This window comes from Anopheles gambiae, chromosome 2 (assembly GCF_943734735.2).
Source record: "Anopheles gambiae chromosome 2, idAnoGambNW_F1_1, whole genome shotgun sequence".
NCBI lineage: Eukaryota > Metazoa > Arthropoda > Insecta > Diptera > Culicidae > Anopheles > Anopheles gambiae.
In genome coordinates this window covers 17,417,555-17,434,093 of record NC_064601.1, presented here as the reverse complement: position 1 = coordinate 17,434,093, position 16,539 = coordinate 17,417,555, and the positions used below count along the sequence as shown (strand labels likewise).

Below are 16,539 nucleotides of genomic sequence, written 5' to 3'. Positions count from 1 at the left end.
TGCATCCCCTTTGCGATGAGCGGCAAATCCGGTCATTGCCACAACCGGTCATTGCATTGCTGTCCGGTGGATTATACTTTATTTTTTTTTTTTATTAAGGACTTTATTTCAACTTGATAGAAATTCGTATGACATTTTATTTTAAAATCTCGGAGCACTTCCGTGCGCTCTCGAACGATGTACGTGTGGGCTAGGTTGAGTGTTTGCCTCCACCAACTCTTCTTTGCCGTTTAATTAAACGCTAAATCTGCTAACGTACCCACCGACTGTACGAGCTTACAATCTACGTACATCCATACGGGGAGGGAGCTAAACGGTTACTAATCTTGACAGTGACAGATTCCTCACATCCCAGGTCGGTTTGTGCGACTGCCCTAGTGCAACACTTCGAACGGAGTGCCGCGCGAGACGGGCAACGCTGCCGGATACTGCACGTAGTTGTCCACCCACTCCTGCAGATTTTCATCGTCACGCCGGAACGGGTAGGTGCCGAGCGTGATCGGTATCCGGATAGCTTCCTGGCGCTCCATCAAATTCGGCTCAACCAGCACCTGAGAGGATGAACACAATGGATCGTATGAGTTGTTCGGACGCTGGTGGTGGTCGTTAAATAAAGCATCAACAGCAATCTATTATTTAACTAACAACATAGTTTAGAAAGCAACTTACGTAAATTGATAAAAGCAACAAGTTTTCTGGACTTTCTAGTTTAATTATATGGAACAGTAATGCTAACATAAATGCATGGTAATAGTTACTAGAGGCTGATGGGAATATGGGGAGGTTTTTGGGGTAACTTAGGATGACAATAGGTGAATTAGAGTATGGAAAATTTAGAGCAATAATTGAAGTTACATGCAACCAAATGCCTTTACTGCAACCAAATGATAGACAACTGTTCCAAGCATCAGTGGTAAAAGAACATCGTTTTTTGATGTAAGTTCCATTCCATTCCAATCTCAAAAAGCACATCGTATGCACAAGGTATAAACGATTTTATATTGTTATTGCGTTGTTTTTTGGAATAAAAAATGTGACAGAAGCAGCGTTTACCACGCAGCAGTTGCAGGTCTATTCTTCCCATCTATTCCACAATATTGTAGTACAGCTGTTGCCACGGGTGCCTAGGGAAGTCCACAATAGTCCAAGTTATAATACAATTTGTCCATTTAACTTTGATAACTTTTAAATCTCCTTTCGTTAAGAAAATACTAACTGAATATTATACAATTTCCACAGCTTTCTGTTATTGATATTGTTAATTTCATATTAAAAAAGTAAAAGAAACAAATTTTAATTTAAATAGCCATAACGATACCCTATTTCATTCTTAGCCAAATCATCGCGGGCCACATGTTGGGCTCTTGAGCACCACTTTGTTAATGGCAGGTAAGTAAACATAGCCAAATCGATTCTGACCGTCTGTGGCGTAGTATACTTACACACACGCTGTACTGCACCTTGATCAGGTGGCAACCGAGCAGATTGGTGGGCGGCAGTGGCGGCACCGTCAGATGCCCATTCTGCAGCACGTCGCGTCCACCGGACTTTATTTTATCACGCACAACCGCATCCAGCTCACGGCGCTCCTGGTGCACCAGCTTACCATGCACAAAGTATTTTACCGTCTGGTAGGGTTTTCGGTATTCCGAGGCAAATGAAGAGGAGCAGGATTAAATGAGAACAGAAGAGAAAGAAACATTACAACGGCAGTACTATTCCATCCGTCCCGTACAAACGTGACCTTCGCTATTCCTGCCATGACGGGCTTGAGGGTTACTTGGATCAGATTTGTACGAGTCTTGCACGAACAGTCCAGACTAACAATTTTAAGCCTTGGCCATTCGTGATCAACAGTAAATCCATCCATTACAGCGGTTTTTGATCATAATCTTATAAAGTAGGCATACTTTCTGGACTCTGTGTGACATTAAGTGAAGCTTGTATGCTTTGTTTGTGCTTTAACAGATCGTCACACAACGTCACAGAGTGGCCAGAAAGTGTGCTAAAATTATCAGAAACGCTGAAAACCCCTGTATAACTGCTTTGGCACTTACGGCACAGTCAGTAAGTCGGTAAGTTATTAAGCTAAGTGAGACAAAATTAATTCTGAAACAAAACTGCTTCTAAATCTGACCACCATTCTGTAAAACGGTTTGCAACAACCGCCAAAAGCCCTAACACAGCACAATGCAATAATTGTGGATGTTTAAAAATGATTCTCCAGCCACGCGTCCATTAACCAGAAATGTCCAAACTTTGATACCCGTTTTGACCATATAACGTGACAACTCAAACCCGTATGCATGGCACCCAAGCAAACCTACTAACCAACGCTTGGAGCGCGTGGGACGAACAACCTTACCTCGATGAGTGCATACTTGAGCAGCTTCACGGTCACATTCGTACGGTTGTGAACCTCGCCGGTAAGCAGAATGCTCTCGCCCGGCACGTACGCCCGCTTGTCCAGGCCCACGTTGCAGCGCACCGTGCCGCCAATGTAACCGACGCCTACGCGATGATCGACGTTCGCCTCAAGCGGGCTCTAGCAGGCGAAACACAACAGCAGCAAGCGGGAATTAGCGACTTTCCGTTTACGTGTACCAACCATGACCAACACACGAACACACACACACACACAACTTACGCTCATGATCGGCACCTCCAGGTTTAAATCGATGGGATTCAGCACGATGAACACCTGCTGGTTTTTGTGCGTGATGCCGGACGTTTCCTGCAGGCTGGTCTTGCAATAGTACTGCACCCAACCGTGCCGGCCGAGAAAGGTGGACGGGAGCGAGACGGGCAGCCCCAGCTTGAACGGGAAGCAGTGGATGCCGGGCGACAGCAGGATTGGCTTGTTGTCGAAATCGTCCAGCAGCTTCATGCGGAAGTCGATGTAGTTTTCCTTATCGTACGACTTGTCACGCCGCCCCTTCGGCACGTGCACGGTACACTCACCCAGCACGTGAAAGTGTAGCCCGAGGACGGCGGTGTCGGCCTGCGTTTCGAGCAGCACTCGCCCGGACAGTACCTGGCCGGGAAGGTACAGCAGGGCGCCACGGTCGAGGATGATTTGGAATTTGGTCAACTTTTTCGACATCTTCGTCGTCGGGATGTTGGATGTTTCGGCGGGATACGGCTCGGCGGGATACGGCGACGATGGATCGTGCTCCCACTACTCCACCCAATAAAAACACCAACAATAACAACCTAGCGTAACACGTCTGTTCCGAATCTCCGAACCAGCAGAAACAGACGGCGGAACTTTTTAAACGCACGCTGTTTCTTGAACGAATCTGAATCCGAACTGAAATGAAACGCGCGTCATGGTGCTGCTCGGCTGTGATGAGAATTCTGAACGGCAGCGGCGGTGGGCGTTCACGGCACAGCTGATGCTGCCTACCTGTGCGAGCCGCGACCGGGTGCCGTCGGCTGGAATAATCTAAATGAGAAAATAGCAATAGAAGAGTGAAGAGTTTAATTCATTCCTACCGCCACCACCGACAGACCGACCGACCGACCGACCGACCGTTGGGATCCTGGGTTAATAAGGTGTAGTAATTAAAAAGCTACTGGCGGTTGCTAATCATGCCAAATGGATTTTATTCCCCTTTCGTAACGATTCCACTTCCACTGCTTTCCAATTGCTGTTGCGTACGGATTTTACAATGTCCAATATCCACTGCTCAATTGAGTGAGTTTGGATTGAAGGTGCGATTAAAATTAACGCACCCGTGAAGGTTGATTCATTTTTTATGTTTCGTCTCTTACCGATCTGCTCTAAAGAACATGTTCTTGAATTCATTTAAAAATTTGAATTAGGCTTCACCAATAGCGTACATTTCAATGAATGAATTGCAATCGTTTATTATGCTGATTGGAGCTTTGTACGAGAATCTACATACTTTTGATGGCTCAGACAGCTTTGCATTATGATATCGTATAGTCAAGGGTTTTTTTTTGTAAACAGCACTGTATAGATACATATTTAAACATTTTGAAGAATTTCAACAATTTTATCAATGTTTAACGTTTTAGGGGCAGCTGGATAGTTTAGTTAACGGACAAAAATGTGATTCATTTCCTTTTTGGAACATCTTCCCCACCGATAGAAATCCTCCATCCGTAGGTTGACCAGACGTTCCGCATTTAAAAATTAGATGTCCCGTCGTATACGTAAAAGTTAAAATTTTCACAAAATTTTATTTTAAAAAATTGGCGCCAACATCTTAGTCGCTGCAGATATATTGAATCACTTGTTGTGATGGCAAACATTTGCAGCAAATTCTGCAGCTAGGCGTTTTAATCGAAAAAGTTCCGATTTTTTAACCCTAAATTGATGTACTGTCGTATATGTGAACATTCCGTATTTGTCTAATAGACATTGATTACATAAATTATTGTTTTGGAGATTAAGAATTTAAAAACGACAATAAGCTTCATTTACAGGCGGTCCCCGAGATACACGGTACCTCTTATACGCGGATTCGGAGATACGCGGTTTTCAAAATTTGACAGTTCTTTGAGCAAATTGTACTGATTTGACACATCAATTGTATATTGCCAAATAATTTCCATTTCGATCGAACGTTAAAAACTATTTCAAAAAGTTTAAAACTGTTATATACAGTCAGAATCATATCAAATAACTCATAAAGTGACTAAAACCGCCCCCTACTTGCAAAATTACACGAAAATTAGTGAAATTTTAGCTGGAAATCACGAGATTCGACTTACGCGGAAATTCGAGATACGCGGTATTTTGCGGCCGTTTTCGGTCCCCATTAACCGTGTATCTCGGGGACCGCCTGTACAGATCGTTGCATGTGCGTCCGGCGAACTTAGCTCATTTCCAAATTTATAAATAAAAATCAAGCAGTTCGTCGTGCTCGCGCCCGCTGCATGTGTGAACGCAACACGAACTTTGTCGGTTACACGTTCAAATTAAAAATCAAAAACTTTATAAAAAAAAGGTAATTATAAATTGATTTGATTAATGAAAATGTTTTAAATACTAGTAAACAATTTTATGTAACATATTTTAACATTTATTGTTAGGAAACAAGTCGTTTGAACTTTCAAATTCGCGAGTACGTCGAGAGTTCGTGCCTATTTCGGTATATGGTTTGCTCAATAGATGGCGCTTCTAGTACTCATCAATAAATAGCTGTCATTTTTTTACTATGTGTTTCGCTTAGCTTGTAACTTTCCGAGCAAAAATTAATAAAAATTGTCGATTGGTCAGATACATGAGTATCAACACCATCGATCAATACAGGTGTCCCCCGAGATACGACTGTATTTGGGACCGAAAAAATGTCCTAAAGCAAGGCGTAAGTTGAAATAGTCGTATGTCGAATATCTGTGAATATAAAGTTTATAACCGAAATTGAAGAGTCGGAATCTATGAAATCGTATATTTTATTAAAAATAATGTACGATAATGTATTAATTTCCCTCCAAAAGCCGTTTACACGACATAGATATTCAAGATCGGGGTGTTGTGGAATCTGAGGAAATATGTTTGTAACGGTTATCTGCACAGAAATTCAAAAAAATATATCAATTTCGTCTCAATGACATCTTTCAACTGTCAAAATCGAAATCGTCGTATCTGCGAATCGTCGTAACTCGAGGGGGTCGTAACTCGGGGGACGCCTGTAGTCAATTCTCATTTACTTGTGCACAGAGTAGTTCATATAGAAATTTAATATGTAAACAATAGTATTGCCGTTGTAGTTCTAGCGATTGAAAACTTCAATGCGAAACCTTACTACAGTACAGAGAGCAGATGAAAGCTGCCAAAGCGAGCAAAACTGGTTGCGTATTAACATCGAAACGAAAGCGTAAACTTAAAAGTAAATAATAATGTAAACTGAACAGTTGTCTTTTTTGAAAATCCGATTCCGTTTTTTTACTTTTTTTTCATCAACTATGTCTACTCAGTTTATCCATTGGTAACCGGTTTAGGAAGAGGCGAGGGGTGAATTTGTAAACAAAGTGCCGCACAATATATCTCCACTTAGATACTAAGAAAATACTTAACAACATTGATTATATGTAGTATTTATTTATTAATAATTTATTTTCGTACTAACATTTTATTCATTTACTATTATCATTTAGTATTTATTTATTTGTTTATTTATTTTCTGTTAAATGTCTAAATAAAAAAAAATCTCAGCAGAATTTTATGCTTCATAACTGAAAAAAGCATGGTCTAAAAATACTCAAATATTATCAATTTTATTAAAAATAATTCGAAGCAAGAGAGAGTTGCAGAACATTTCAGATGCTGAAAAAGACGCAGAAACTTAGTTGTACACCTAGTATTAACGACTTTTTTAAACCCTTGTCGATGCTTGGGCTTCTTACGTCAATCGATGACGCGCGACGGAACGTCAAACTCAATAAACGTCATTCGGTGCGAAAACTTTCGTTCCAAAACAAATCCGAACTTCCCCCGAGCTGTTAGTTGTTATTCTGTTTCTCTATGAGATTAACGCTGCTGAGAAGGATGTCGTTCGTAGATCTTGCGTGTAAGTAGCAGCAGATTTTGTGCTTTGAATAAAAAACCAATGCTTGTTTTCTAATTGATGCTCTATTCCATTCTAGCGCTCAGAATCAAGTACAAGTCGGAGAAAGAGATCTTTCTAGAATCAAGCATCGAGCGAAAAGAACCGATAAGCCTATTTCGCAAGTGGATGCAAGATGCCGTCGAAACTCCAGAAATCATCGAACCGAACGCTATGTGCTTGGCAACAGCAACAAAGTAAGAGAACAATTGAAAATCGTACATTCGCTTATCTCACTCGTGGGTTGGGTCTGTGGTTACGATGCGATAGACTGATAACGTTATTCTCGCCACTCTTCTTCGCCGCAAACGCAGGGATGCTGTACCGTCGGCACGGTTTGTGCTGCTGAAAGATGTTACCGAGGAAGGCTTTACATTCTTTACCAACTACGAAAGCCGCAAGGCGGACGAGCTGGCCGAAAATCCCAACGTGGCCCTTGCCTTCTACTGGCTACCATTGAGACGGTCCGTTCGCATCGAGGGTACGGCCGAGCGTATATCGCGCGAAGCGTCGGAAACCTATTTCCATCAGCGGCCGCGCGCCAGCCAAATCGGTGCCCTGGCGAGCCCGCAGAGCCAACCGATACCGAGCCGGGAGTTTTTGGACAAAAAGGAAAAGGCCATCAAAGAGGAGCTCGGACCGGACACGGAAGTGCCCCTGCCGAACTGGGGCGGCTATATGGTACGCCCGAAAGCGATCGAATTTTGGCAGGGACAGACAAACCGTCTGCACGATCGCATCCGGTTCCGTAAGGCGCTTAAGGAGGGCGAAGCAGTCGATGGAACGCTGCTGCACCAAGGTGAGGAAGGGTGGGTGTACGAACGGCTGGCACCATAGACAGCCGGAACTGGTTGACCGCAGTCTAGCGACGGCAGTCTAGAGAAACGCAAAAGTCTTCCAACGATCGATAAGAAATACCTGGACCACTTAGTGGTGTCCTGCATTTTTGTTTTCGGATATTTTGTAAGCAGGAAAAATCAACAACCTCACTGAACTACACACGCATTTTGGTTTCCGGAACAATGTTAAACCGGGTTTTCTCTGTTTGTTAGTTTGCTTGTAAGGATTCCTGTTCGACCAGTGGGTAGGGAAAACAAGTCTGTGTTTGACATCGCTTATTTAAATTACAATAAAACCTGTGGGTTTGCTGCAAAACCTCGCTCGGAACGCTTCTGTTGTCTGTCTGTCCTCTGCTCTGTGTTAAGGTTGTAACAGTGTTAAATCTCGGGAACAAGTAATATCCCATTCGAATAAGTAGGAGCGGTAAAACCGTTTACAACAGAGACGAGATGTTGTTTGAAGGGTTTGTGGGTTCCGGTGCGGGAATTCACCCTCGCACTAATGCTAACTACCTCTCATTCTGCAGTGGCTGTGGTACTATTTATGCCGATTTGGCAAGCATTTTCATTTTACCAATTGGGTAGAAAATTAAACTATCTTTTTTTTTTAAAGGGAGAAGGCGCACTGCACCCCTCAGTAAACTTGTATGAATGAGTAAAAAAGTCGCTTACGTTACTTTTGTATTATTCGTTTTTCGTGTGTCGTATGACACGTTGTTTTCTTTCAAATAATTCCCAAAACGAACCACTTTAGAATGTGGGAGAGATGTGTGTAAGTGTTTGAAGATTGTTGCTTCCAATCTGGCAATTTTGTTTTTGCTCGAAAAAGGTGGGTATAAAGATTTAAAGAATGCAAAATATCACAGATGTACATTCGTGAAGAAAACTTTCATTTTTGTTTTGTTCGCTTTTGTTATGTGTGCAGTTAGCGGTAAAGATTGGTACAAAATGCAAGTAAGGAAGCATCGCTGCATGTATGGAACGTTGCATCAGCGCAAGTTACTTTAAAGAACGTAGCAAAACAAGATCCGTTTTATGCTATTATTAATCCATCAGAGTGCAGGGCGGTTAATTGTACGAAATGTGTGCATTGTAAGGATTTGTGTTTGTCGTATTTAACAGCAGCAGCTGCTCGTATTACATTACATTTTACATACGGATACTAATATATGTGCGCTAACACATGTCACACACGCACACACCGTTGTGTAAACCTACTCCTACTCGCTACCTCTAAACAGTATGCTGCTCGTCTCAATATAGGAAAAAGGGAAAAAATTAACGAAGTTTATTTTAGTTTGTTTGCGATCTTCTTGATTTTTGCTATGTGTTTAGATCAAATAAACATAAAACATAAACCAATTCAAATTTTACTAAATGGACGTGGCTAATCTTAACTGAATTTGTGATTTCTAAACAATTATTAAATAACCTTTAACTCTATCGTGTAAAAGGCACGACTCAAGGAGGCCTCTATAAATTCAAAAACAGGGACTATTAGCCATGTGTTTAACATTACGCAAAAAATACGCAAGATTAAGCGAATAAAACGCCAAACTTGTTATCGCGCTACAGTACGCAAAAGCAAAAAGCAAATAAAGTATTATAATTCAACAATTTTTCTAATAAACCATCATTATTTGCACACAAAATGATTATTGCACAGAAGCTTATAGAACTTATTGATAAGAAAAGCCCAATTTTACAAAGTCTGCGTCAAACATACCACACCTTGCGGATACAATTCTAAGAACATGCAACTAACCATGTGGTGTTAACGTACTGTCAAACTGTGTACACCATAGTAATTTGATGTGCAAACTTTTAAAAAGGGAGTTGAAATACGTTTTCTTAAAAAAACAAAGGCAAAGACATTTTTAGATTACAGTGGGACGCCATTTATCCAGTTGTCCTAATATCCGTGTGTCTCAGAAATGACAGCTCAACAAAAAGGTGACATAATGTGCCGAGCGGAAGGTTTGAATAAACCGCTATTACAATTAATAGTATAACGAAAACCAATAAAAGTAATGAACATATTCAAATTGTTTGCTTACTCTTACACTTAATACATTTTTGCAAAACATGATGGAACTTTTAAAACTTATACGAATTCGCGTATAAACAACACACCTGGGTTTATCATCCATGTTATTCAAGTATCCGAGCGAGGTCAAGTCCCGAGGAGCTCGGATAAACCGCGTCCCACTGTATGCTGTCCAATCTCTTTTTACAAAAATGTTTTCAGTTATTCGTTTAACCATGTCCCGTGTCCTGTTTTATAGTAGTAGCTTGATTGCACTAATTCTCATGAGAGTGTTTCTATGGTTGTGTGTGTATGTGTGGTAATGTGTACACCTTTTGGTTGGTTAATTACCCGTAGTACTCGACTGCGTTGTTGGTTGCGTTTTACAATTAGACCGAAACATAATGACGACAACAACGATGAGAAACGACACATTAATTACATTAATTCATTCCATCTTTCTGCCTCATTCCAACTCTCTACGCCCCTCACACAGCCTTCCACTGTTAGTATGGTTGATGCGTTTTATGTGGTCAGGAATGAGTATGGGGTGGGGGCAGAGGGTTCAGAATCGATATAAAACTTTGATTGTGCTTGGGTTTGATTATAATGTTTAACGTTTTGGTTTGTCACTTTTTGGTATTTGGTTCTCTTGCTCTTCTGCTCATTGGTCTTTACAGGCGAAATGGTGAAACAAATCAGCGGCAATCGAGCACTATTGGTCTGGTACGTTTACAGGTATCTCGTTATTAAGACGCGACGAGATAAAGAGCGAGAGAGAGAGAGAGAGAGAGAGAGAGAGAGAGAGAGCGAGCAATTGGTCCTTAGTTTTTTTGGAAATAGTATATAGAAGCATAAGTTTAAGACGATTACCTATTGCCTGCAGATTATGCTGCTGATCATATGCTTATTCTGCTATGAATAGAAGCATCCGTCATTGGAAAAGTACGATTTGTTTCACCATTTTAAGCAAAATCAAGAAGGTTAGGCTCTACGCTTGCTTATCTGCCGTTCATTGTGCTGACACTGTGTCCCCGTCCTTCTCTGAAACCCCAGCAAACAGTCACTTCACCCATATCGGCTAAAATCTAACAATTGATTAGCTAACCATAAAACATTGATCAAACCACACCATCGCCTACATTCTCTATCCAATACATTGTCCACCACATGTCATACACATTGTGGGCGACGCCTTCAAACTAAACCAAACCTATGAACAATAGCATCAAACAGACCATGGTGATCAAGGCGTGATCGCGGATAGCAGGGGCGGTCCTGTGTTTCATTGCTTCACAGCAGTGTGTACGGTGGTGCTTCCGCTCTAACCGTTTTCGGAATGTGCAGACTTGCCACCAGATTGCATACAGTTTACAATTACAGCTACAATGATACAATTAATGCCACCAGGGCAGAGGGTTACAATTTTGGTTGTGCATGTACTGCTAATTATATACCGATGCGTTATTTAGTCGCCCATTAGCCAAAAATGTCATACATTATTGCATCGAAATCGTTCCTCAGCTTTGTTCCGTTCCAGCTTTACTCTACAGATTGTTGTGATAATGCAACAAACCTTAAATTTTGCTTTTCCTCCAATTAGTTACGCTAAATTTCGTAATATTATAAAGGGGAAGGAATGGGAACATAAATTTAATGATACAGATGACACTACCGATTGCGTTGAAACTGATCCATAATATTGCTCATAATAGTTTTTTTTTCGTCCACTACTACGGGCTCATACGGCGGTGACCGTCAGCGCCGTGTAGCGTGTGTATTGCTATGCTAGTAATGGTAATCGTTATGGCCTCTTGTGTTTGCTACAAACAGCAGTACGATCATGCTAGATCACACTGATATGTAGAGTGTTGTAGAGCAAAGATCTGCACGTTTCCTTTATCGCTTGTTTCTATTGCAATGAACTTTGTGAAATGTTACAAACTAAAACAAAACCAGAAAAGTAATGTACAAAAGGTACCACGCTAAATCAACGCTATTCCGAAAACTGATCACGCACCCCACTCGAATGATTGTTCTTGCTTAGAATACAGGGTAGCGAACACTCCGCTACTGCATTACACCACTTCTTGCGCCAATAATTAAAGAAAGAATGAAACATTCTCTTTGTCTTACTGTTCGATTTCCTTTGCTTTGTTTTGCAAAACAAATTCAAAATAGTGATTGAAAGTTGAATGCATTGTTTCTCGTTCCTTATTTCTTTTTTTTTCTTATGCATGATTTGTGTAGACTTCACAATGTATTAACTGATTAACTTGTATGCCTTGCGCTACCGGATATCACACTACCAGAGGGAGATACAATACTCTAACACACTTAATGCGAAACAGTAAATGATCAACATCTATCTGTTCCATTTTTGCCTAACAAATTTGCCAATATCAGTATCAAGGATATTTGAGGGTTTTGTTTTGTTTAAAGTATTCTTTAATGGTTATTACTTATTTGTTTCTTTTTTTATAAGATCAATTGTTTAAATTGTTACCTTTAATCGTAGATTTTCGTAATTTTTTCACATAATTGAAACATATACCTTAATTCATAGGCATTATAGGTGTAACCATTCCCTTTCTAAATCTCTCTCTCTCTCTCTCTCTCTCTCTCTCTCTCTCTCTCTCTCTCTCTCTCTCTCTCTCTCCATTAGCACTGTAGCATTCTCTTTCTCGTTCACTTCACAACTCTCTCTACCGCCCAACCACCATCGTCCCGTGTTTCCTTTCTGTTGGATATCTTTAACGACTAATGACACTTATCAGTAACTTCATACGAGTTTAGGGTTTTGCATAGCAACCGAAATGGCAAATAGTCTAGCACACCTCGCCTGGAGGAATCAATGACACAATCCTCTCGTTATCAGAAATTTGTAGTAAAAACCAAAGGCATCGATTTTGTCCACTTCGTTTCTTTTTGATGCCTCACGGCAGCATACGTTGTTTTTTTCCAAAACTGGGGGAAATATGAACAATTGTACGAAAACTAGGCAGGTTTGCTTTGCAAAAATGATCGGAAAAAGGTAACAATTACAGTACAGTTTGCATTACTCTGCTAAACTTGCTAACACTACATTATGTTGGGATTTAATTTCTTCGTAAATTTTACTGTGTGATACTGTGTATGTGTGTGTGTGGTTTTCTTATTCTTATTCTTATCATGCCTATAATTTCAAACGATCAACTACACATACTACGATTGTCTTTTTCGAATGGAAAACATTCCAATTGCGGAAAGCGTATTTTAGTTTCAATTGAGATTTATAGTTTTTCTTTTTAGCAATAATATTTATATCTAATATATCCTTCGTTATTCGTTATTGCGAATAAGGTTCGTTATTTTTGCTTTCAATCTGCAATTGTGCTCTGTTCTTCGTTTTCATGTTTTAGCCTCTATTTTGCTTCTTTTTCTTATTCTTTTCTTACATCTTCCTCGCATATTGCGCTTTTCTCTGAACATTCTCTGTTACACATGTCTTTTCTTACTAGATATATGATATTAACAACAGTACACTTTACCTCTCGATCCCATTTGCAAGGTTTGAACTGCAATCGATCCTACACTACTACCGGTGTCTGCACTAGAAGGTGCACACTCACCACTCGTCCACCTTACCCATTCTATTAAAATCTGGTCTTCTGCTTTCGGAATACAGTGATAAATTGATTGAGGAATGCTACTACTACTGTCGTTAGCACGCGGATCGTTAGAATTTAATTTCATGATTTGTTTCATTACGCAGTATTTTTGGTTTTTCTTTGTTTCTTTGTTTGCTTTCTAATTGCATAAGGTTGCAGTTTACTTCCTTCCGCATCTTTGTCCCCTAATCAGCGGTTTCGATTGGTCAGATTGTTCAGATTGTTTGTTTTGTCTCCCGAGCGGGAATTAATTAATATCGGTCATTTTCCTGCCAATCTTGAAGAGTCATTACGGGTACGGCTTAGCATGGAACATTGTTAGTTGTCCTCTTGCCTGGGATCTTTCGTGCGTCGTGCCTTTTCAGGGGGCTGAAGCTTACTCGATCCGGCGGATTGTATATATGTATATTCTATTAGTTTGTATAAGATTTAGTATATCCTTAAACGATAGTTAGTATATTTAACCATGTAAAGTGTATAATTGGTTGCTTTGATCTGTATTTGGTTTTCTGTTCTTTTTTATATCTGGCTTAAATATTCGATGAGCTATAACATTGCCCCTGTCCGGCGGATACCCACATAGACTAACTGCTGACTACTAGACGCACTAGATGCACCGCGCTGTTACGTTGGCCCTTTATCTCAGGCCCAATGTTCGGTCACCCATTTCCTTCTATCGATAGCTTAACTTGTTAACACACCTAACATAGCTAGCACAGGTGCATTACACTGTCGACACGCTGCACATTTAATCAATACCACACAATATTAGTAAACATCCAACAGTACTAAACAGGAACACAAAAAATGGCAAAGACCGCAGGTACGCCAAGTGGTGGCGTTTTTGCTTTTGTTTAATTTGTGCATACAATCTGTATGTGTGTGTATATGTGTGGTTGGAATAGTGATCCTTACTGTATAAGGTGGGAAAGGGAACGACGAAGACGCCATAGGCGTAAAATGGCATGGACATCGTCGACGGTAGGTTCAAGCAACGATTAAAGGGAGGAAACTAAATCACACACAATCAACAGCCCCAATAGTTTACACTTAACCTAGTTATATCTATATGTATCTACATACATATAAGTCTATACGATGTGTATAACTGTTAGTGTGGGTATAACGAGATCGTTTGTTTGCTTATTCCTTACAGATGTATATAATATGCTGATATATTGATAGGCTTCCATTTAACACAAAACACGCCTCATTTCTGGGCTTTTTTTCGTGATTTCTTTTACCTTTACAGCAACAAGTTTTGTAAAGGATTGGAAATGGAAAATTGGGAGGAAAACAGCACTACCATGCTGCCATTGCTAATGATAAATGCGGACGCAGGAAGATTTAGGATACTAACACTGCCTGCACTCATCAGTCGATGCAGCAGGTCTTCTTTTCTCTTTCTCGTTTGGCCTTACAAGCTAAACTCTTACGTTTAACGATGCTTACGATAGATTACGATGCACTTGCTACTAAACACGACAGATAACAAAGTCTTTCAGTTACTTTTATCGAAGTTTTAGTTATGTCTTCAAGTTTTTTTTTTTAGATATACCTTCTTCTGCTCCTTTTCGTTTGTGTCCCACTAGTTGTGGTTGCTTACGAATGGTCATAAATTAAGGTTTCGATTTGTTTCGTTGATGTAGCGCGATGTTCCTTAGCTTGGCTCACTGCATGGGGTTAAGCCATCAGCGGCGATTGAGAGAAAGCCCAACCTATCGTCCACTGGTGACATCTATCCTGCTCCAAGATCTTTGATCGCCTGCAAAATGCGCTTCACATGGCCCACCTTGGTCACGCCCAGGTCCTTCAGATCGCGGCGCGCCAGCGTTAGCAGCTCCTTGCCGCGTATGTCGTTCTTGATGAAGCTGTCCACGTACTCGGCCAGCTGCATCGCCTCCAGCCAGGTGACGACCTCACCCACCCCCCAGTTGCTGACGGTTTCGCGCGACGTAGTGCCGGCCGCTTTCGGGCCGGCACCGCTCAGGGCGGGGCTGTGGTGCGAGCTGTGCCCGCTGCGGAACCGCAACCAGAACGGTTTCTGCTTCTTGCGATGATCGATCTCCTCGTTCGGGGCTAGCACGTTCAGATACACCTTCGTTTCGCCCGTATCGGACGACTGCTGCAGCGAGCACTTGCCCAGCTCCATCTCCATGTTGGCGAGCGACACGCTCAGCTTGGTTTCCAGATCTTCGCGCAGTATCAGGCTGTGGCTGCGCTCGCGCAACAGCTCGCACGTGTCCTCGTACAGCTGCCGGGCGCAACGAACCTGCGCGGGGAAGAAGGCACGAAAAGAAAGACCGTCTGGTACAAACCATTGGAGGTAGCTGCTTGCTTTCCTTAACCTTACCAACTGGGTCAGCTGTCGGCGAAGGTTTGGTCCCTCGATGATTTTGCCCCCCGGGTGGATCGACTCCAGTGCGTCCGCCGTCTTCGACGCCACCACGTACAGGTTCGGCTGCAGCGATGGGTGCGAGATGATCAGAAACTTCACCCACTTCACGAGCGTGCTGACGCACTCGATAAAGTTCAGCAGCAGGTACGTCTCGCGCTCGGAGAACATGTCCTCGGACGGCGCGACGTGATGCTCGGACGCGGTCGACGGTTGCTCCCGGGCGATGCTGATGCTGTGCTGGCGCTGCTTCTCCTGCCAGCTCTTCAGCGACACCTCCAGGCTGCGGTTGCGGCACAGCATCTGCACCCGGTTCTTGTGTATGATGCGTATCATGCCGGGCGGCTGCAGCCACGCCTCACCGTCCACCTGTATCGGCACGCACTCTTCGCCTGCACAGATAGGAAGGAAAAGAAAAACAGGAGTGTTGTTACCAAACTCAGCACAAGCTTCACCAGCGAAGTCTCCACCTACCAAGGATGTTGATCTGCACGCTCTGGCACTGGGCTATCCGGTGGTGCTGCAGGTTGATAAGCCGCGAGGCGGCCATCTGCACCGAGCCGAACACGGCCACCACCTCCAGGATGCGGTCGTCGAAGCTCTGCGCCAGGAAGCAGTCGTCCTCCTTCTTGCTGCCCCAGAAGTTCGTACCGCCCATGAAGCTCGGTATATTCAGCACCACGATGCCCTGCAGCGACGGCAGCGGGATCCGCTGCCCATCGCACTCGAGCTGCACCTTCTGCTCGAGGTTTTTGTACGTCTTCTGCAGCCACTGCTTCGAGCCGAGCACGCCGTACCACATGTAGTTCTTGGCCCGCGACCGGCACTTCTCCGGGTGCTCCTCGCGCTTGTTGTGGAAGTCGAGCGAAATCTTCGCATCGATACCGATGCCGAAGTAGTTGTTCATGACCGCCTTCTCGTAGTACCCCTCCAGCAGCGTTTCGTCCGGATCCATCAGCGGGCTGACCGCGGCACACAGCGTGTCCGCGTTCGCCAGCAAGCACTTCGAGATGAAGCCCGTACCGGTGCTTACGTCTGCAATGGGAAAAAA

At 42.5% G+C, this 16,539-nt stretch overlaps 3 protein-coding genes across 6 annotated transcripts in view; 1 reads left to right on the top strand and 2 right to left on the bottom strand.

Moving 5' to 3' along the window:
* Positions 1–56: 56 nt before the first annotated feature.
* LOC1269332 (arrestin domain-containing protein 3) lies at positions 57–3,342 on the bottom strand. The gene is made up of 4 exons (XM_307956.6): positions 2,648–3,342; positions 2,366–2,545; positions 1,443–1,628; positions 57–551 (listed from the first exon to the last, which is right to left on the bottom strand). Exons 1-4 carry the CDS (start codon positions 3,101–3,103, stop codon positions 375–377), a joined length of 999 nt encoding a protein of 332 aa, XP_307956.4. The 5' UTR covers positions 3,104–3,342; the 3' UTR covers positions 57–374.
* A 3,061-nt stretch (positions 3,343–6,403) lies between these two features.
* Positions 6,404–7,745, top strand: LOC1269333 (pyridoxine/pyridoxamine 5'-phosphate oxidase). The gene is made up of 3 exons (XM_307957.6): positions 6,404–6,542; positions 6,619–6,775; positions 6,893–7,745. Exons 1-3 carry the CDS (start codon positions 6,497–6,499, stop codon positions 7,413–7,415), a joined length of 726 nt encoding a protein of 241 aa, XP_307957.5. The 5' UTR covers positions 6,404–6,496; the 3' UTR covers positions 7,416–7,745.
* Positions 7,746–11,056: 3,311 nt separating this feature from the next.
* Positions 11,057–16,539, bottom strand: part of LOC1269334 (diacylglycerol kinase eta) — a 49,669-nt gene continuing 44,186 nt past the window's right edge. For all 4 annotated transcript variants that reach the window (XM_061648638.1, XM_061648639.1, XM_061648640.1 and 1 more), the window contains 3 exons: positions 15,963–16,523; positions 15,447–15,880; positions 11,057–15,365 (listed from right to left, as the gene is read on the bottom strand). In XM_061648638.1, the coding sequence (XP_061504622.1) occupies positions 14,832–15,365; positions 15,447–15,880; positions 15,963–16,523 (1,529 nt within the window). In that variant the 3' untranslated portion in view covers positions 11,057–14,831. The remainder of the gene's footprint in view (positions 15,366–15,446; positions 15,881–15,962; positions 16,524–16,539) is intronic.